At 39.4% G+C, this 22,879-nt stretch overlaps 1 protein-coding gene across 5 annotated transcripts in view; it reads right to left on the bottom strand.

The window, feature by feature from the left end:
- UTRN (utrophin) overlaps positions 1 to 22,879 on the bottom strand; it is a 501,914-nt gene that overhangs the window by 326,339 nt on the left and 152,696 nt on the right. For all 5 annotated transcript variants that reach the window (XM_059400879.1, XM_059400881.1, XM_059400882.1 and 2 more), the window contains 7 exons: positions 21,974 to 22,203; positions 21,659 to 21,839; positions 17,314 to 17,459; positions 16,438 to 16,650; positions 4,851 to 4,964; positions 4,060 to 4,215; positions 331 to 501 (listed from right to left, as the gene is read on the bottom strand). In XM_059400879.1, the coding sequence (XP_059256862.1) occupies positions 331 to 501; positions 4,060 to 4,215; positions 4,851 to 4,964; positions 16,438 to 16,650; positions 17,314 to 17,459; positions 21,659 to 21,839; positions 21,974 to 22,203 (1,211 nt within the window). The remainder of the gene's footprint in view (positions 1 to 330; positions 502 to 4,059; positions 4,216 to 4,850; positions 4,965 to 16,437; positions 16,651 to 17,313; positions 17,460 to 21,658; positions 21,840 to 21,973; positions 22,204 to 22,879) is intronic.

The raw sequence follows: 22,879 nt of genomic DNA, 5'->3' as shown, positions 1-22,879 counted from the left end.
TAAAACCAATTTTCTGAGTTATTCTCTGTGGCTCCCTGAGGTTCTATTGGAAGAGACGGCCTTCGGGGCTTTCATGGACGCAACTCCTGTGCCATATGCATCACGTGGACTCCTGGCTTCCTTTTCCTGGTAAAATCATAGCAGCTATCCTTCCATATTTTTTTTCCAGTTTGAAATCCAACTACACAAGATTATATGTCCATGTCGTTCTTCACAGAGGACAGATAGACAGATAGACAGATTCATTCACCAATTCATTCATTCACTCAGTCCTTCATATTTAACGGAGAAGGGGAGCTATCAAACCTGTTGCCACTGGCCCAGACTCACCTTCATCTCTTCCACCGCACTCTCGAGTTCTTCCGGGGACTTGTACTCAAAATCCCTCTCCAGGTACTCTTCTTCTGCCTGGGTCATCCACTCCTGCATCTCGGCCAAGTCTTTCTTCAGGTTCACTGCTTTTTCCTGACTTTCAGACAATCTATTTTTTTGAATAGCAATCTGGAAAGGAAAAGCCATTCACCCAAATAAACAAATGCTAACACACTAAATGTCAAGTTCTAGTTTGTAATATCTAAGGACACAGGGTAACCTTCCACCAAGAGCCTTGTTTTAACATTCAGATAAAATCCTTCATACATTTGTGCTGACGTTGTGGAATATTAGCGACAATGAAAACAATCCTTATAACTGCGATGCTATACCACATCTTGGATAGTAATCTAATATGGAAATACCTATTATAATCCTAAAAATGCATAACTCTTGACAGAGTAATCCCAAGTGAAGGAATCTAACCTACAGCAATAAAAACATATAATTTAAGGAAATTTACAGTAGCGTTATTATGGAAAAAAACCTGGAAGCAACCAGAATGTCTCATTTTCTCCCATAAAACACTACCGTACAAAATTTTGGTTTAGATAATCTACTATACTGTATCCTGCACACCAACACAAAAAAGTAACATCAGAAAATGGGTTTTGTCTGAATCTAATTCAATAACTTAAATATTTCAGATAACCACAACACTTGATATAAAAATATGTTCAGAGAGACCCTCCAACCACAAACAGACTTCAACTGTGAGAGGAGAGAGCATCCCACAGAGAGCACCGAGCGCTCGCTTCCTCCCACTCAAAGGAAATCTCAGCGGAGCGATCATGGAGTTAGGGCCTTGCTTGGCCACAAAGCTGACAGAGACCAAAAGCCAGCACAGGAATAGGACGGCTCTCGTGAGAGAAAGAGCGAATCCTCAGAGGCTTTCCTGTTCCCACCCTCCAAACAGGATCACAGACATAAAAATAGAAAGGGGTCAAACAGGAGCTCTGCTTTCCTGTCCCCATAAGCGGCTCCAGGAGCCAGCACTCTACACAGTCCCCAAGTCCTGCTGATCAGCACTCTAAGTGGGGTGGCTGTTTTTAAAAAATACATATATACAAATACAGATTCCTTGGGTTCCGTTTCCAGAAAATTCTCCTTCCTAGCTTCTGGATACTAGTCAATTATAGAATTCTCATAGATCCAGAGAGAAATAAAGACACTAATGAACTTTTTTTAAAAAGTTCCAAACTATAATTAATTATCCTGAGATGATATATTTCTTATTTTTTGGCATTAAAATGTCCCTTGTTTCATGATACCAGGGATATAACAGATGAAACAGATTGTTTTTATTTGTTGATTGACTTTATATATCCATCCTTTCTCAGCAAAATAAAAATATGGCAAGATTATATTTGTCCAAAACTTCTTCAACCTTTATACAACTCAATGAAACACAAGAGTCTGGAATGGCTTTAGACAATGACTCACACAATACATGGTTGCCTCCTGGATGAGGACCCTTAAAAATTTCCCATACATTTACCTTCATGATGAATCAATGGTAGTTAATAATTATTATATGTTGTCATATCTATATGTTTGTGTATATGTAGATAGATACATAGATCTAAATATCTATGTCTGTCTGTATCTATCTATCACTTTCTTTGGTCCTTGCTGGCACGTCCAAACTGTTTTCTGTATTTACTTTCTCCCAATCTCAATAAATTCAAGCACAAACCATCAGATTATAGCACACTTAGAGAAATTTGAATTGGGCCAGAATAGATGATATTAAAAAGTTATTTTCTTAAGTGTGGCAATGGTCCTGCGGTTTTGCAGAATACTGTCTTTATTCATGACGGAAGCATTTTGTATTTAATACTCATGCTAAAGAACTTAGGGGTGAAGTGTCCTGATAGCTTCAAATTCCTGTCAAAAGCACATTTTTAGGAAAAAAAAAGTGTGTGTGTGTGTGTGTGTGTGTGTGTGTGCGTGTGTGTAGAGAGAGGGGCAGAGAGAGAGAAAGCAAATGTGGTAGAACATTATAACTGGCAAATTAAAGAATGGGTATGTGGCTGCTCCCTCTACCTTTATTTCAACCTTCCTTTAAGTCTGAACATATTCAAAATACAGAATTTGGAGGAAAACAATGAAAACAAAATAAAACATTCCAAGGACGGAAATTATCAATTTTTCCTACATAAACATTAGCCAAAAAACATTACATGAAGAGATGTGTGCCATGTAAGGGCTGTCTGCGGAACAGTCCTGTATGTCACACCTTCTCCTCCCATTTTCCACCCCCCCTCACTCACTCCAGCTTTGTGTACCTTCACTGGCGAAGCACAAGCAATCAGAAGAGAACTGCACTGCAGTCCTACCATACCCAGAGTGGCCCTCCTACAGTCACCACAGAGAAACTATCCAACAGCAATTCTTCCACAGAGACAGCGGACCTCACTCCTCTCATGTACGACACACTTCATTCCAGAAACTATCTTCTCTCAAATTCTCTGCTTCCTTATTTTCTCCTTCTAACCGAGGTCCTTCTTTTTGGCATGCAAATATCACCTAACATCCCTTATTTCTAAAAATTACAAAAACAAGTCTTCGGATACCCAGGTCCCTGCACACACCCCATTTCTCTGCTCCCTTACATAGAGAAATTCCTTCCTCAGAGTTGGTTATACTTGTTGTCCCAACCGCTCACCTTCCCTTTCCTTCTCAACATTCTCTTCCCTGTCAAGCCACCAGACCCTTTTCTCAAGGTCATTTAAAGCCTCCTTCTTGTCAGATCGAAAGCTAGACTTTCAGTTCCCTTTGGCCTCAGCAATCCTCAGTACAGGGCACCGTGGAAAGCTTTCTCCATCTGGCCCCGGGGCCTCACAGCCCCCTGGCGTTTCTCTGCCAGCTGACCCTAACTCCTCAGCGTCTTTGGACTTGCCCTCTCCTTCTTCCAGCAGTCGGTGCTGAAGAGCCCCGTGGGTGTGCCTCATAATCTCACACTTAGCCTTTCCAGAATGGAAATCATCGTTTTACCTGCTCTCACAAAAGCTTCTCGTGCCTTGAGTCTCCACCGTTTCACCAAACAGCACCACAATTCACACCCAGTGGAAGCTCTGCACAAACCCTCCGCTTCCTTGACCATTCCCTTTCCAAGATGACACGTCCAATTCATTACCAGACTCCTATCTCTATTTTCAAACATAGACCAACCCTAACAGTCCTCGTGACCTCCAGCACTATCTCTCCAGTCTGAAGGGCCAAAACAGCAATAACCTCTTAAATAATCTTCTCTGTTTTCACTCTGGCTTTCCCACATGGTAACGTCACTTCCCTGCTCAAACCCCTTTACTTTCTGTGTGAAATCATCCTTGAAATAAAATTTTAAAATGTTGTTTCAAAGGCCATAGACAATCCCACCTATATTCTGACTTCGGACCTTACCCACCCGCTAACTCCTGTCTTCATTCTCTTCCAGCTACACTGCCTTCTAGTTCTCTGTTGAACACGCCAAGCCCATTCCCACCAAGGAGCCAAACTGGCCTGTTAGTGCCTTCCCTTAATTAAAATAAAAATCCATTTCTTTGCCCCAACCGGCCACCCATACTATAGCTGTTCTAGACCACTGTTTTTCAAACTGGATGGGATATAAAATCAATTCAGACACTGAAAAAAGGGAACGGTCTGCCTCTTAAAAGCCACAGACAGCAGACCCGAAAAACCTACCTCCTTGCTAAGTTTCTCCACTTGGGTTTGGTAGTCCACTAGTTTTGTCTGCATCCAGGTTTTGATCCCAGCAACTGGACAGCTTCGAAGGTTCGCCTCTATTTCTCTCATGCCTTTCAGAGACGAGTCCATTGTTTCTATTTCATTAACAAAGGCCTGAATATAGAAACAAGCCCATATTGAGTTCATTCCTATATAAGTGGGTGCCATAACTATAATTTGTCTCTGCTTGCATCCCTGAAGATATTACAAAAACAGACTGTTTGAGAGTCAGGACTTCTAACTACTTAAGAAATATTGTGCCTTGAGAAATTCATTTCACCTGGGTGCTTCATATAGCCATCTGCCAAATTAGATTGGAAATACTTGACTCTCGGCAGGGAATAGTGGTCTCCATTAATTTACAGAAGCCTAATGATTTCGCCAAATATAAATTGCATACAGTCTTACTGGCAAATTTCACTTGTTAAGTACATTTCTCTTTAAGCCTCACCATGTGGCATAGTAAGAGCAATGTACAATTGGTGATTATGACCCTAAAATTATCATTGGAACATAAGATAGCAGCTCCTAATGAATTAAAATCGCATTCTATAACCCTGGCCAAAAATGAAAATATAGTCATTCTTTTAATAACTTTAAGTTTAAAAAAAAAAAGGTTTACGATGAAAGATATTTTATCTCGGTTTATTGTCATGTCATATTCATGCAATTTTAATAACAGCAAATAACAAAGAAGCAGAAGGAAATGTTATTTGTTACAGCAGAGTTCCTAAATCAGCAGAACTCACAGAGCACTGGTCCAGCTGACTCTGAAGCTCTTCCGCGTCTCCCTGGACAGCCTGCTCTTTCATTAAGAAGTCTTTCACGCCATCCACCCACTTCTCAATGACTTTCAAATCCGCCTAAATCAAACACAATAACAAACAGGGAAATTACTCAGTGACACTCAACCCTAGTGCATCTCGAGATCTATCACTATTTCAAGAAAGGCAACGTTTCACAACTTTGATAGCATCGTTTCTATTTGTTGTGTATCTTTTTTTTTTTAATCTTCCAAATCTGAAAATAATGATTTTTCTTGATGATTGACTAAAATCCTTAAGAGATGACAGTCTGGTGATCATTCTAAAAATCTCAAAACACTCTCCAGGGAACCAAGCTACTTTGCTTAAATGTGCGCAACATCAGTGATTAAAAATTCAAATCACAGGAAAAATGCTTTACTACCTGTAATCAGCTTAAAAAATCTTTTCTTCTCATATAATTTAGAACAATTTTTCTCCAAAAGTTAGCTACTCGAAGCAGGGATACATTAATAGCATAGTGGAGGGATACATTAATAGCATAGTGGAGGGGATACAATAGATTGATTGCTCGTCATGTCAGACACTTTGTTACCTAAGAACCCAGGACAGTCCGCTGCTCAGCTTCATCCTTTCACCCAATATTTACTAGGCACCCCCTGCAATCCTTACTGTGTGTGGTGCTGCAGATCAAAAACAAGTGAGAAAGGAAACATTTTGCGGAGAGAAGAGACAGTAACATTGGAACTGGGCCATTAATACAATGAAGTAGGTCCAACTTGATCTCTAGTATTAGAGCAAAGTAATGGTCATTTCTTCCCAAGGTTTCCCATTCTGTCACTGGTCAGTTTTACTTGTTAGTTTCCCTGATATGGAGCTGAATTGGTTTGTTTATATCCTGTCAATTCTTTGCTTCTCAATCAACGCTAAGAATGGAAGTACATTTACAATCCTGCTCTAGATTTAAAGCAGTCACTGTGTCCTCCCTTGGTCTCCTATTGGCTAAGCATTCCAAATTCCTTCTGGGATGTCTCTAAAACATGAAGTCCAGATATGGCACTCATCACACCCGTCTTCATGCTCAGGAAACTACACCAATTTTTTTTAATGTCCTTATAACATACCACCCAGAACTAACTATTCTTCTCCTTATAATGCTGGAATGAATGGTAACAATGGAACCTGCTATTTCACATATTGCTCTTATACTCGTAAAATGCCATCTAACATCATTTAAGCTTAATTCTTCTTGTTGTAGGGTTGTTTCTTTCTTCAATTTGTTTGTTCATAGATATATTGGTCACAATATTATTCATGGTTAGCCAGAATTTCAAAATTCCCATAACCTCAAAATTACATTTCCCTTATCTCATATTGTGTCAGTGACTTCTGGAATAAATTCAAGACTTGATATTTATAAATATGAAATCTTCCCTTGTTATGTTAACAACAGTTACCAATGTAATAATTAAAAGCCAATAAAATGATTTAAATTGCTAGTTTCACCACTTTTGTACCAGCTACTCCTCCTGGCTTTCTCTTATTTGCAAATCTGACAGTGGGGTATCCTTTTCCTATTGGAATTTTTTTTTTGCTGCTGGGTTTTTTTTTTTTTTAAAGATTTTATTTATTTATTTGACAGAGATCACAAGTAGGCAGAGAGGCAGGCAGAGAGAGAGAGAGGAGGAAGCAGGCTCGCTGCTGAGCAGAGAGCCTGATGCGGGACTCGATCCCAGAACCCCGAGATCATGACCTGAGCCGAAGGCAGAGGCTTTAACCCACTGAGCCACCCAGGCACCCCTTGCTGCTGGGTTTTGAGGGTTTTTTTTTTTTTTCTGGTGAAAAATAGGGCCAAAGACAGTGCCTACCTGAGCATTTCCCCATGAGGATGCATGTCATTCATTAATCAATAAAGTTTTAACTTAGTTTTCAAAATACAGGAATCTATGTAACACTAGCATCTAACTGGCTAACCACCTCCTTTGCATAAGGTTGGAAGATATTTCTCAAATACTTTACTGATGAAGTCAAGAGTTGCTAAAAATGAGTTTGGGAGCCATTATTTGAACCAAATAAGCATACATGAAAGGGGAGATTACAAATGTCTGTATCTAATAATCTAGTATCCCTCCTCCAGAAATAAATAAAGGAAAGCAGTAATTAAAGGAAATAAGTCTGGGCTAGGCTTCTTGGTGGAGTCTATGATGATTCCTAGCGACTACCACATTCTTGCCTAAGCACATACAAGATTTCTGGTTTGTCATTTATCTATAGCTCTACCAGGAACTGACAAGAAACTTACTTCGGGTCTTTAACGTCTAGAAAATAATGTTCCCCCCAAATTAGAATATTGACCCAACTCTATGTTTCTGGTAATTTCTCACAAGATGCATAATGTGGCCTTGAGACCAAGGGTAAAATGCCCACATTACTTAGGATGTAGACATAGACATCTGCGGGCTCTGGGGTAGTTTTCCTGTCTAACTCCTCATCGAGGCACGAATGCTCCCTCAGTAATGACCATCTGACACTTCCCAATGTACAGGGCCCTTCTCTGATGAAGACGGGGAGCAAAAAGCACTTGTTTGGCCTGTCAGCCTCTCTTACTGGCCCTGGGCATCCTGCACACACTTCCAAACTCAGCTTCAAAAACCCTCTCCGTCATATTGGGAGCTTCCCGCAAGCATCCTTTCCCTCTGTCTGCCTGTCACTATCCTCACAAGCTCATGCACTCTTCCACCTATGTATTATTTTAATTGGTGACGTATCTTTCCTGTGTTTGCTCCGTGTCATAAGAGCTACACAGCAAGATGTGCCCAGGGCAGGGGGAGGTGGGGTACAGAAAGATAAAAAGTAGGGAAAGAGAGAACATACAAATGGATCTATCTCTAGGATTCAGGGAGGACTTTTTTAAATTGCCCATTGAACTTGTCACTTCCTACACTGTTACTCTCCATTCTCAACTTTTTAAGAACTCAAACATTACTGCTATATAACTGGGCAATCCATTAATGCCAGTTTTGAATTAAAAAATGGATGGTCTTCTGGGCCGAGGATTTTTGAAATTTATAGGGAAGCATTACATGCCCTGGAGGTTTTCATCACAAGCAGCCTTGACAGAAGCAAGCAGCCTCAGCAATCTGTCATTAACACATGAGACACCAACCACCTTCTTTCCTCCCTCTTCCAGATACACACAGACTGTGTGAGCTCACACAAGTCACACACATCTGTCCCTTCTCTCTCTTACACTTCAACATGAGAAGGAAAGAAAAAAAGAAGAAGAAAGCAACAGACACGGATAAGCCATGAAGACCCAGTCTCAACAGTAACAAAAGGAATGGACAGGAATCTGACCCTCTGTTTTCACTACTAAAGTCCTTCACGTAATCCTGGCCACTCTGAGTTCTAAGAGAAGCAGTGTGGCCCAGGAAAAGAAAGATAAAAAGTGTGACTACCAAGCTCAGCACCTCACCAGCCACAAGGTCTCGAGAAAGCAATTTCTCTTCTTTGAGCCTCAGCAGATTTTCTACGAAATAGGAATAATGACAACTAGCTCACTTTGTTGTTCCGAAAAACACAGATAAAGTTTGGACAAGCCTGGTACAACGCAGGCATGCAGTACACACTAGTTATTACTACAAAGAGCTACAAAAGCTTTTAGTACCAAGATTGACCCAAAAAGAGTTACCACTTCCAAGTGCAGGATGGGCCAGCCAGGGAGACTACCTGCTGGCATGAGTCAGGGAATGTGTTTCACTATCGCCAGCATTAATCCTTATTCTATCCTATTGGTATTTAAAAGTAACTGAAAGAGCTACCAGATCTTCTGGATTCAGCTCAGAAGAAGGAAGCCCAGTAGAGGAGGGAAGACCAAAACTTTAGAGATGCCTAGTGGCAGCATCCCCACCCTGCGGCTATACCAGATGAGAAGGGTTAAGAGGTCAGTAAGTACATTACTAGCTACTGCTGTGTGCAGGCAAGTGTGGGGGTCAGAGGGCTCTGCTCCACCATCCAATACCTCCTCTTTCCCCAGAAAGAAAGTATTGTCTCAATCCACCTGTGGCAGGTGTTTCCGGTGCCTTAAAAAAGATACCCAACTGATGAATGGATAAGGAAGATGTGGTCCATATACACTATGGAGTACTATGCCTCTATCAGAAAGGACGAATACCCAACTTTTGTAGCAACATGGACGGGACTGGAAGAGATTATACTGAGTGAAATAAGTCAAGCAGAGAGAGTCAATTATCATATGGTTTCACTTATTTGTGGAGCATAACAAATAGCATGGAGGACATGGGGAGATGGAGAGAAGGGAGTTGGGGGAAAATTGGAAGGGGAGGTGAACCATGAGAGACTATGGACTCTGAAAAACAACCTGAGGGTTTTGAAGGGGCGGGGGGGTGGAGGTTGGGGTACCAGGTGGTGGGTATTATAGAGGGCACAGATTGCATGAGGCACTGGGTGAGGTGCAAAAATAATGAATACTGTTATGCTGAAAATAAATAAAAAATAAATTAAAAAAAAAAAGATACCCAAATTCTGCTCGCCATTAAATCAATCACACAAGAAAGAAATTCCAAAGAAAAGACAAGAGCTCCCATGAAAAGTATTTCTCTGACCATTAAAAAAACACTCAGCTTAGGCATTTCTGATTTTCTAATGTCCAATAAATATTTAATTTTTTTCCTCCACCTCTATTCACTTACAGAATAAATATACAGAATTTACAGAATAAATACACACATGTATATTACACAGAATATATATCTATAACTATATAAAATATTATATGCTCTGAATATATGATTCTTTTGAAGCAATATGAAACATTTTAAAATACTAGTAAACTTCTACAACAAATATCTATCATTAATTCACATGCATAGAATAAACTGTTAAGTACTAACCTAGGACAACTGTTTCTCATTCTCACAAATTCTGAAACAAATATCAAGTGACTATTATGGTATTTTGAAAACCAAAGTATCAAATATTCTAGTTTGGAAGGGCCAAAATTCTACGCTGACCATCACTGCTCAAAAGCACTGATTTGTACGTGTCTGAGACGGGCAACACCTGCTGCTGGGTCACAGAAAAGGAATGCAAGGTCATTAAAACAAGTCCTTTAACCCTGAAACACCCCATTTCCCAGCCTGGCCCCTAAGCTAGGAATGGGGGAAATGGGAAGCTTGGTAACTCTGGATTTAAGACAATAAGATTCCAAAGTACACAACTACCTTCCAAGATTTTGTTGACAGCGAAATTCTTGGCATTTTATTTTGTTCCTTCCCCATCTTCTGGAATGTCCACAGCTTTTTAAGCAATTTCTAACCCAAGGCACAGGCAAGAAGAAGCATGAAGTCCAAATTAAAACAGTAATTTAAGGTAATGGGGTTTCTATTTTGTATGGTTTTATAATATTTGTGAACCTCAAATACACTCTTTAAAAAGCATTTCTTCATTTAATAGGGAAGACCAGCAAGGACACTGCTACAACATTTATTATCTGAAACTAAGAAAAATTCTTAAATCTAAGGTTTAGAATGCACCGTTAGTAAGTAAAATGCATTCAAAATGAGAAACAAACAAAAAAAAGACTTGTGAGATCATTATATCAATCATACATTACCTAGAAAGAGTCAAATCAGCCATGTTGCAGATTACTCTTACTAGGTATTTACCATAGTGTTTTTACTCTGAAATTCTTCCCAGGGTCATTTCAAAGCTCGGTTCTGCCTGTCATAGAGTTCTGGCATAGCCCCTTTCATAGTCCGGGTCAGACCACATCCAGACCAGTCCGCAACTGAAGGAAGGGATGTGACTACACAGATTCCTTCCATTTATGAGAAGCAGGCATTCAGATTGCATAGATCCAACCTTAGTAGAGAAATGAGCCTGGGTAAGATGACGGTAGGCACCTACAAAGCAGTGACATTCCCATCCACTTAACTTGCTGTTTCCCACACAGGTCTCCTGTCATCAACGAGCTCTGTCCTTAGGGGAGGAAAGACATACAGGTCTAGCCTTAGTAAAAGTTGGCCTGAGTTGAGGGTTTGTGAAGATGTAAACAGTGCACAGTAGAATCCAGAGGAAATAATTAGCTCTGGGCGTGGTGCTGAGCAACGCTGAACACTGTTTGCAGAACAAGCTTTTTCTTAAAGGCTGAGCTCAGAAGAGGAAGATGAGAATTCCTAGCAAGTAAGTGACATTTCCGGAGAAAATCAATTGTCCAATGCAGTCTTTGGGATCTAGTACATTGTTTTCTCACCAGACTGGGCTCACGAAGGAGGGGTTGGGGGGGGAGGGGCTCAGTGTAGGAGAGGCTTCAGGGCAAGAAAGGGGCAGAAGCTAGCAGAAGATTGTGAGTGCACTCTGTATTAGCAAAGACAACCAGATCCTTTCCAGACGTAGAACTCTGGCACCACTGTGGGGGGAGAGGAATTCTGAGGGAAGAGATTGGAAGCAGGAGCCAGCTGTGAAGGACAGTGGGATTGCCAGGGCAAGGGACTCTCCTGGAGTCTGAACACAGCAGGAAGAGGCTGCAGGACTGTCCGAAGAAGCAGGAGCAGCTATAACATAAGACAGAGTTTCGTGTGGGCGTCGGGGATGGTTTCACAATTCTACAGTTATACCACATCACAGAAGATCTTGCAGGGGTGGAGGAGGTGGGGAGAAACAATAAACAACACAAAATACCTATAACCCCCGAGTGCAAAGATACCATTCCTGGTGATAAGAAATATATAACCAGCCTCCAGAAGTTTATAATATTTAATCCCCATAATTCATAAGAAAATCAATACTGAAAAAAAATAATGTTCATGTATTTTTAAATGTTTTGCTGCCTGGAAGAAGCAGGAGGATTTTCTGTGAAGCAGTTATTAAAGTACCAATTAACATTTTAATTCTTAAGTACAGGAACTGAGGTCATTACTTTGGCATGGGATGGATAAAAAAAGAACTTAAGAACGCATATGAGCATGACACCGAATAAGAATACAGAGGCCAACTCGCTACCTGCACAGAGAAACCTGCCGTGCAGACAAAGGATATGTAGGCAGCTGAAAAAAACACGATTTTCCAACAAGTAACAGAAAACTACACTAAACTAAAATTGGCACACAAACAAATAACATGACCCTTTTACAAGTACCGTAGGATGGTAGGAAAAAAGTAAGCACATAGCTATGAAATACTTTCAAATGCTGTGCCAACGAAAGGCACCGTTGTTCTCTTTGGTGTGGGATTCACCCTCCAAGCTCATGCATTTGTGTACTATCTATTTCATTGTCCCTCATGGAGCTCCAACATCATTTGCTTCTATTAGGGTGAAAAAAATGATTAAAATTAGTAACATTCATGAGCTTTTCTATTTCACCTGGAATATGTTAACCTCCAGTAAAGACCCTTTTTCCTTTCCAGTGATTCAGCAATCGCATACATCACCCAGTGTGCATCATAAGTGCATTCCTTAATCCCATCACCTATTCACCCCCATGCCCCCTCCCCTCTAGTAGCCATCAGTTGGCGCCCTATAACTGGTTTGTCTCTCTCTTTTTCCCTTTGCTCATTTGTTTTTCCCTTAAATTCCACATGAGTGAAATCATATGGTATTTGTCTTTCTCTGACCAAGTTATTTTGCTTAGCATTATACTCCCTAGTTCCATCCAAGTCATTGCAAATGGCAAGATTTCATTCCTTTCATGGTTGAGTAATACTCCACTGTGTGACAAGTGTTCTTTTTTTCTCCACATCCTCTCCAACACCTGCTGTTTCCTGTGTCGTTGAGTTTAGCCATTCTAACAGGTGTGAGGTGAGATCTCATTCTAGTTTTGATTTGCATTTCCCTGATGGCAAGTGATATTGAGCATCTTTTCACATGTCTTTGGCCATCTGCTCATCTTCTCTGGAGAAATGTCTGTTCATGTCTTCTGCCCATTTCGAATGGGATTATTCATTTTTGGGATGTTGAGTTTTATGAGTTCTTTCTGTATTTTGTATACTAACCCTTCATCAGATACGTCATTGGCAAGTACCTTTTCGCATTCCATGGGTTGTCTTTTCGTTCTGTTGATTGTTTCCTTCACTGAGAAGCAGCTCTTTAATCCATTTAGAATTTATTTTCATGCATGGTGTAAGAAAGTGGTCCAGTTTTTCTCTTTTGCACGTTGCTGTCCGGTTTTCCCAACACCATTTGTTGAAGAGACGGTCTTTTTCCCATGGGAGTCTTTCCTGCCTTCTCAAAGATTAATTGACCTTATAATTGCAAGTTTATTTCTGGGTTTTCTACTCTGTGCCATTGATCTATGTGTCTATTTTTGTGCCAGTACCATACTGTTTTGATTACTACAGCTTTGTAATATAATTTAAAGTCCAGAATTGTGATGCCTCAGCTTTGCTTTTCTTTTTCAAGATTGCTTTGGCTATTCTGGATCTTCTGTGATTCCATACAAGTTTTAGAATTGTTGGTTCTACTTAGGTGAAAACTGCTATTGGTATTTTGATAGGGACTACATTAAATGCATAAATTGCTTTGGGCAGTATAGATATTTTGATAATGCCTATTCTTCCAATCCATGAGCCTGGGATGTCTTTCCATTTGTTTGTGCCCTCTTAGGACCCACTGTTAATATCAGCTGCCTTCAGGAAAGAAAATGGTATTGAGGGGGAAGGGGAATTCTAAATGTTCACTCTAGTAATTCTCTATTACTCAATTTCTTCACAATGAGCACTCTTTATGTATTACTTATGCAAGTAAAAGTACATTTTAAAAATAAGCAAGCCAACCATTGTTTTCCTAAGAAAGATCATCATAAACTAGCACTGAATCAAAAACCTACTATGTCTAAAGACAAATAGAACTTAAATGGCTAAAAATCTGTACATCAGGTCATTGAAAGGGGGGAAACAATGCTAACCTACAAATGAGTATTTATTTGTAAATAGCTTTGAGTGAAAAACTAAGGTTTCCTAAGTGAATTGTAAGTAGTTAAGTAACAATGCCTTCAAAGCAAAACAAATAAAGGAATAAAAGTTTTCTTCAGAATAAAAAAATACATATTTCAATAAAGTTGCACAGTTAGGGAATACACATACTGTCAACAATCTTGCAGTTAAACACAAAAAATAAAGAAAGAAAAGCTAGACATTACAAATCTGCTACGGTGATAATTAAAAAATCTAAATATTTGGGGTATTTATTATGGAATGAATTTGGCACACATACCAATGAGCCACTCTAAGTGCCTGGATCTGCTACATTAGTAACAACAACCCACTAAAGCCTAAGGCTGGATTACTATAACCACAGGACTCTCTTTTGTGTTTTGTAATTTTATGTATGCTCTTTGAATTCCATATTAAAATATTAGCACACATTTAGCTAACCCTAAAACACACTTCTGAAAGTCAAAAGAAGATTAACCTTTGGGTTAATCTTCACCTGCAAATTTCCCTAACTACGTCTCAGAGTTAAATATAAAAACAAAGCCACGCTCTTTTGAAAAGATGAGAAATCTTTAATCCAGCATTGCTCAACCTTCACAGTATTGACATTTAGGGCCAGAAAATTCTTTTGTTGTGGGGGATGTCTTATGCATTAGCTGTAACCTTGGCCTCTACCCACTGGAAGCAAATACCACACCCCCTCCCATCCACAGTTATGACAACCAAAAAAACTTCTCCAAACACTAACAAATGTCCTGGGGCGGGGACAAAATCATCCCCGGTTGAGAGCCACAGATAACACAATGCTTGGACCATAACCACAAATTTTACAATCATGAATAAGGGTAATTCTAGTTTTTAAAGTTGGGAAGAACTCTAGCTGAAAACACAAAAGGGGATGTGGATCCACTCACAAAGGTAAATGATTCAAAAACACTAAGCTAAACACCAACACTAAAGGTAAATGATTCAATAACACACCCCTCTTCTAAATTAATGTTTTATTCTAAGATCTCAGTTTTGGTATAGAACTGTAGTTCGTACTTAGAAAAACCAAATTTCTCCCACTACCACCACCACCACCACCACACACATACACACACACACACACATACACACACACACACAGCCTCACCATCTTTATTCTCCTGACCATTCACTGGAGCTATCCACTGGGGCACAGAGCTTCCCTCCAAGGTCAGTGGTCACCACACTCCTCTCATCTTTCTGGATATCTTCACACTGATCTGTATGGTCTACCCATCCCTCTTCTACCAGAAGCTCCCTGGTTTTGATTTTTGAAACAGCATTTTCAGGGACTTTGTCTTCATTTTCAATCTTTTTACTTTTTTTTAACATCCTTTATAGAAATTCTCACATATATATGAAATACATATATTTTATAAATATATAAAGTCTCCTATATATACTTTCTTAGAATCTAAATCCAAATATATATATATTTGCTTCCATGCTGTACATGGTTCTTTTTTTTTCTTTTAAAAAGAAAACCCCAGAAAGATGCATCAGATTTGTGTACGTGAGAGTACACAAACAGGGTGGCCAGTTTTGCTTTATGACCTTATGGAGGAAAACCTGTAACCCTACATACACACACACACACACACACACACACAGCAATGGGACTTTGTTTATATTGCAAATAGATATTATTTTTTTCTTTAAAAAAATATGTAAATGTTGGATATATATTTATATATATATATGTATATATACATACATATATAGATTTAAATCTTCTATAACTAATTTCATTTAATTCATTGAAAAATATTTCTTGAGTGCCTTCTCTGTACCAGACATGATACCAGAAGTCCATTGTGAGATACAGCAGTGGGAAAACACCCCACAACACAAAAGACCAAAGTAAGGAGACCAGGAAGACAGGGAGGAGAGTATCATTGATTCATTCTTCATCCTGACCTTTTCTAGTAGAAAACCAGGTGACTTGGTGGAGAGCACTTCTCCATCTTCCTCACAGGTAAAATGTTAAAATCCTGTCTTATCTGAAATTGACTTTTATCACCTTCTCCTTATGTCCTAACATTTGACCTTCCCTCTGGAACTTTATCACTGCTTCATCTGTGGACATTTTCAGATGTAGCAAAGGATGCTACTTCTGGTTTTCATGTCCTTCAAATTACCTGTTTTCCCAGTTTGACGTCGCTTATCAATGGTCTGGTTCAGATTTTTACCTCCAAATGTCTAAAGTCTACAAAAACCAGCATCAAAGACTCAGCTGTCTGCCATGACCTGGGCAATTTTACCACTCTAACAAAGTTGCCCTGTGACCTAATCACTAGTCTGAGTATCACGCAGGCTCCTCAACCCCGAGATGTTCCTTTGGCCAGTTTTAAGGAATTTTCTCTTATCCTCAAGATCCAGTACACCTCTGCAAAGAAGTCCTTTTGCAAAGCAAAAGCAAATGAGCATGTTCTCCACCACATCAAAAGCAAGTTGGGAATCCCAACTTATATACATAATAAATCTAGGACATGAAAAAATGTAAAATATCCATATAACAGATACTAGAGTCTTACTTGATAAATTACTACTTTGTTCTCTAATAAATTCAAATGCCATTAGCCTTGGGATTTACCTCAAAAGCTCTGAGTTTGGAGGTAATTTCTTCAAGTGAATGCACATCTTTGGAAACCTTGACCTTTAGTTTGTTCCACTTTCCCTGAACATCATCAAATTCTTGCTTATACATTTTTTCTACATCTGGAGAAACATTTTTCTCCAAAGCCTTTGTTTCTTCTGCAAGTTTATATAATGTAGGTTTTTGATTCTCAAGGATTTCATCAAGGGCCTGGAAAAAATGTTTAAAAGATTAAAAATATGCACAATAATTTGTACAGATGTAGTAATATGGGCTATAAACAGCCTAAGGTCACTTTTTATAATGTACACAATTAAAATAGAAATGCACAAAAGTCATGAAAAAAAATAAGCATAACCAAAAAAAGTTAAAGCTTTCCCTTCATGAATTATGTGTGGGCCAGAAATAATATATTCTCCACCCTAAAATCCAGTAAAACAATGCACTCAGTGAGGACCAAGTGTGCAGTGCTCAATGGTTGATCTGTTTTATCTGATGAAATAATACAGAGTCATGTGCCCCAAATAACCAGAGAAGCATTTTTATTCAACGCAGAAAAAAGAACACATCAATTCAGTGATATTCATTTTATTAAAGATATTTGAACAGATTATGAGCAGGCTGAGAGTTCTAGACTAAGCACAATAGAAGAAGAAAATATGCTTTTATTCTATTAGTAATATTCAATAAGTATCTCTTCTTTTAGCTAAGGTACTACCTTTTAGTAACTAACCTTCAAATTATAAGGAATTTTTGAAAATTCTGACTGAAAATGACTAATATTTTTTTAAATAGCTGAAAAAATATTTCAAAATAAGAGATAAGAGGTATTAAAAATGACCCTACACTTTTAAGACCTAAAATATGTGTTACCTTTTTTTCCTGCAGGGCCTTCTCCACCTTTGTAAGATCATTCAAGGCATTCAAAGATGTCTGGGCCTTACTTTCAGAATCATTCAGTGTATCTTTCAGTGTTTTCAATGTTTCCAAATATGCATTTCCAGGTTGGCTCTTCATTTCTGTTTATTTAAAAATACTTACTTTTAGAAAATAGTGTTAGGAACCTAATATTATTATATATATGCTGTTAATCTTCTCTATATAAGTGAATCCTAATACCTAATAAGTTAAACTCCATAATGAAAATTTAAAAGGGTCTCTGTTAGCTGCTAAGATAAATCATTCCATTGGCATTTCAGAGAGTCAGACAGTGACTTCATTCCTGCGGATGTTGATGTTTGAAATATTAACTAACTCACTACCATTTTTTCTTCATTTGGTCATGATGAAATGTCTCTCTAAAGATGGTACTACAATGTTTCTTTTGTCTCATCTAATCTCCTTTCCCCCAGTAACTACACAAAGAATAAAAGAACATCAAGATTCCCTCCACCCATCTTCCTCTGAGCTTGAACGGGTAGACAGACCCGTTGATACCAGAGCGCTGGGTATCAAACAGAATGCCATAGCAAGGCTACCACAGGTCCTCAGAGAGGTCCTGACTGCAAAAGCCAGCTGGAGTGATGTCTATTTCAGTCACCAGGGTAAAAATCATGGACAAGCAACACTTGTGTGGAAAGGAGTAAACTCACGTGGAGTACAAAGATGTGAAACCAACCAGAAGCAGAAGTTAAGAAGCTAGCAGCATTAGTCACAACCGACAAAGGGCCTCGACAAAGGAATGGAGAAATAAAATGTGGTATAATACATACAATAGAATATTAGTCAGCCTTAAAAAGGAAGAAAATTCTGACACAGGCTACCGACACAGATGAACTTCAAGAATATAATACTAAGTGAAATACTCCCGGCACAAAAAACAAATGCTGGAAGATTCCATTTGTACGAGGTTATCTAGAACCATCAAATGCAGACAGAGAGTAGAACGTGTTGCCAAGGGCTGGAGGGAGGAGGAAATGAAGAGCTGTTGTTTAAGGGGTTGAGAGTTTCAGGTTCACAAGATGAAAAAGTTCTGAAGAATGGTTGCACAATAGTGTGAATACATTTAATGCTACTGAGCTCTACATCTTCAAATGGTTAAAATAGGGGGCATGTGGCTGGCTCAGAGGGAGGAGCACATGACTGTTGATCTCAGGGTCGTGAGTTTGAGCCTCACACAGGGTGTAGAGATCACTTGAATAAATAAAATTTTAAAAAATACATAAATAAAGTGGTTAAAATGATAAATTTTATGTTATATATATTTTAGCACAATTAAAGACAAAAAAGATAGATTTAGAACTTTCTTTCAGTTTCAGGTCAGGAACTGTGTTGTATTATGTAACGTTAAATAGATGGGTCAGTGTACTGCTTTTTCAATTTACTGTTATGAAATATGCCTTTATTTTTGACAAGGACCTATACGAAGGCATGTTTTATAAGAGTAAAGTTAAAAAGCAATACTCTGAAACATTTATTTTACACTCTAGGTTAACTGAATTCAGTGAACAAAAAAGCATAGTGTCCAAATGCCTTTCCAGAAGAAAGACAGCATGACATATTTGCTTGCCATGGACACATACAGATTCCTACAAGTCATTACAAAATCTACATTTGCTACAAGGAAGGACATGGTTCAACATACAGCTTTTAAACATGCATGACCTATAACAATACATAGTACAACACAATTCCTGACTTACACAATAGCTAAGGAGAAAAAAATAGGACAGATGAGAAACGAGTTCTCAAAGAATTTAACAGGTAACTTGCCGAAATCAGGTTTATTCCAAAAGTAAAAACTCTTTAAATTTTTTCAGACTCTGAGGTGCCTCTGGTGGCCCAGTGAGTTAGGCACCCACTCACGCTTGTGAGATCTAGACCCCGTTGAGCCCAGCATGGAGCCTGCTTAAGATTCTCTCTCTCAAATTAAGGAGTCCATCCCATTTACAATTGCACCCCAAACCATAAGATACCTAGGAATAAACCTAACCAAAGAGGCACAGAATCTATACTCAGAAAACTATAAAGTACTCATGAAAGAAATTGAGGAAGACACAAAGAAATGGAAAAATGTTCCATGCTCCTGGATTAGAAGAATAAATATTGTGAAAATGTCTATGCTACCTAAAGCAATTTACACATTTAATGCAATTCCTATCAAAGTACCATCCATCTTTTTCAAAGAAATGGAACAAATAATTCTAAAATTTATATGGAACCAGAAAAGACCTCGAATAGCCAAAGGGATATTGAAAAAGAAAGCCAAAGTTTGTGGCATCACAATTCCGGACTTCAAGCTCGATTACAAAGCTGTCATCATCAAGACAGCATGGTACTGGCACAAAAACAGACACATAGATCAATGGAACAGAATAGAGAGCCCAGAAATAGACCCTCAACTCTATGGTCAACTCATCTTCGACAAAGCAGGAAAGAATGTCCAATGGAAAAAAGACAGCCTCTTCAATAAATGGTGTTGGGAAAATTGGACAGCCACATGCAGAAAAATGATACTGGACCATTTCCTTACACCACACACAAAAATAGACTCAAAATGGATGAAGGACCTCAATGTGCGAAAGGAATCATCAAAATCCTTGAGGAGAACACAGGCAGCAACCTCTTCGACCTCAGCCGCAGCAACATCTTCCTAGGAACATCGCCAAAGGCAAGGGAAGCAAGGGCAAAATGAACTATTGGGATTCATCAAGATCAAAAGCTTTTGCACAGCAAAGGAAACAGTTAACAAAATCAAAAGACAACTGACAGAATGGGAGAAGATATTTGCAAACGACATATCAGATAAAGGACTAGTGTCCAGAATCTATAAAGAACTTAGCAAACTCAACACCCAAAGAACAAATAATCCAATCAAGAAATGGGCAGAAGACATGAACAGACATTTCTGCAAAGAAGACATCCAGATGGCCAACAGACACATGAAAAAGTGCTCCATAACACTCGGCATCAGGGAAATACAAATCAAAACCACAATGAGATATCACCTTACACCAGTCAGAATGGCTAAAATCAACAAGTCAGGAAATGACAGATGCTGGCGAGGATGCAGAGAAAGGGGAACCCTCCTACACTGTTGGTGGGAATGCAAGCTGGTGCAGCCACTCTGGAAAACAGCATGGAGGTTCCTCAAAATGTTGAAAATAGAACTGCCCTATGACCCAGCAATTGCACTACTGGGTACTTACCCTAAAGATACAAACGTAGTGGTCCAAAGGGGCACGTGCACCCGAATGTTTATAGCCGCAATGTACACAATAGCCAAACTATGGAAAGAACCTAGATGTCCATCAACAGATGAATGGATCAAGAAGATGTGGTATATATACACAATGGAATACTATGCAGCCATCAAAAGAAATGAAATCTTGCCATTTGCGACAACATGGATGGAACTAGAGCGTATCATGCTGAGCGAAATAAGTCAAGCAGAGAAAGACAACTATCATATGATCTCCCTGATATGAGGAAGTGGTGATGCAACATGGGGGCTTAAGTGGGTAGGAGAAGAATCAATGAAACAAGATGGGATTGGGAGGGAGACAAACCATAAGTGACTCTTAATCTTACAAAACAAACTGAGGGTTGCTGGGGGGAGGGGGGTTGGGAGAAGGGGAAGTGGGGTTATGGACATTGGGGAGGGTATGTGCTTTGGTGAGTGCTATGAAGTGTGTAAACCTGGCGATTCACAGACCTGTACCCCTGGGGATAAAAATACATGTTTATAAAAAATAAAAAATTAAAAAATTAAAAAAAAAAAAAGATTCTCTCTCTCTCTCTCTGTCTCCCTCGGCCCCTCCCCACCAAAAAACAAACAAACTGATAAATAAATAATTTCAGACTTTGAGAGACAAACATGACTTCTTTTCAAAGAGGAGATAGTATTGCTAAAAACATTTTGAGCAAACAGAAGTAAGCGATCATTCTTTTTAGCCTTACTAGTAAGAGTGTTAGCTGGCCTCTTCAGTAACTGGGGGGCAAAAAAGTCCTTAAAAGTCATTATCTCCTAGAAACATGATTTTAGAGCAGGTGAAAGCTGTCTGCACTTTTCCAAACAAGTGTGAATCCAGGAACTACTCTGAATATATTTTCAGACCCCGAACCATAGCAGGCAGAGAGGACAACAGAATGTGGCTGGTGCAGAACGAGGAAGTGTGTTCTTTGCCCACATGTGGGGAGTGATTTTTACGTTACGGCAAACTGAAAGAGAAGACAACAGAGCCCTCAACTAAGAAAACCAAGAGGATGATGGGTTTACCCTTCTCCAGCTGTTGCTGACCGCGCTCTAACTCCCGTCGCACAGCTTGGTAGCGGCCCAGAAGGCTCTCGAAGGCTTCCCAGACAAAATCCGGAACAGAAGGCCGAGACTTCAGGGCTGAGCAACTGGCACGCACCTTTTCAATTCTGGGGTGGAGCGCCAGCAGATCTTTCAGTTCCCGCTACGGAAGAGGAAACAGGGTCACGGAACTGACCGAAGATGAATTCACCTAAATTTTATGATACAAGTGGCATCTTCTTCAAGTACAGGACTGGGCATAGAAGGCTTTCATGCTCTGGATGGTTCTCTCTTTACCTGACAGGGGTCCTTCAAACTCAGCATGGGTTGCTGGGAGGAAGTTTGTTTCAGCCACTCCTCTTTCGCCTTTACGGTCTTTTCGAGCTCATCAAGCTGCTTAAAGTAAGTATTTATATCTTCCTGTAGCTGAATCTTTCTTGCCAGATCTTCCAAACGTTGAGATACATCCTTCCATTCTGAGAACACCTTCTCCAGCACAGTTTTTATTTCTTCCATAGGAAGACCCTCTACACAGACATAAAAAAAATAAGCAGATGTTTCATATGTTATTATAAAACTGGTTTTGAATTTGTTATAAACATTCTAACCTATTCAAAATAATGAGGCCATGTCACATATATGATTAAGTCCCTTGTAACACAACAACAAAATTATAATGATGTCGGTAAGAGTAACTATGTTTCATTCTTTGACCAAAGTGGGGGAGGGGGAGCTGGAAACGGCTGTTGGGGAGAACATGCTATCCCCAGAGCCACATAAGTGGAGCTGCAGCCATGGACTTTTATAAAGAATATGTGTATCCTACCCCTCCGCCAGCTTCTAGATGGGACCAGAGAAATTCTGTGAATGCTGTGGACCTGTCCAAAGGTCTGACGTGAGAAGGTAAACCTTCTATTATCACAGAAGAGACAGCTGGCTGAACAATGGAGGAAGTAGCTCCAAAGAGTCTTTGGTGATCCAACCACAGCATCCTAGGAATTGCAGAATGAATGGCAAGAACTAGCATAGGGGGGCAACCTGGTGAGTGCAGAAGCATCAGGCCAGCAGCCAGCCCCAAGAGGCATCTGCAAACCTTCTGGGCATGCCACACATGGACCAGCAAATACCAAAATATCAATGCAGGGGTAAGATGATCTACCACATTCTGATGTTCTGAAACACATCAGGAAACAAAAAGGCATT

The sequence above is a fragment of the Mustela nigripes genome, chromosome 5 (genome assembly GCF_022355385.1).
Source record: "Mustela nigripes isolate SB6536 chromosome 5, MUSNIG.SB6536, whole genome shotgun sequence".
Classification (NCBI taxonomy): domain Eukaryota; kingdom Metazoa; phylum Chordata; class Mammalia; order Carnivora; family Mustelidae; genus Mustela; species Mustela nigripes.
Note: the sequence above shows the minus strand (reverse complement) of the source record. Positions and strands in the feature narration are given on the sequence as shown.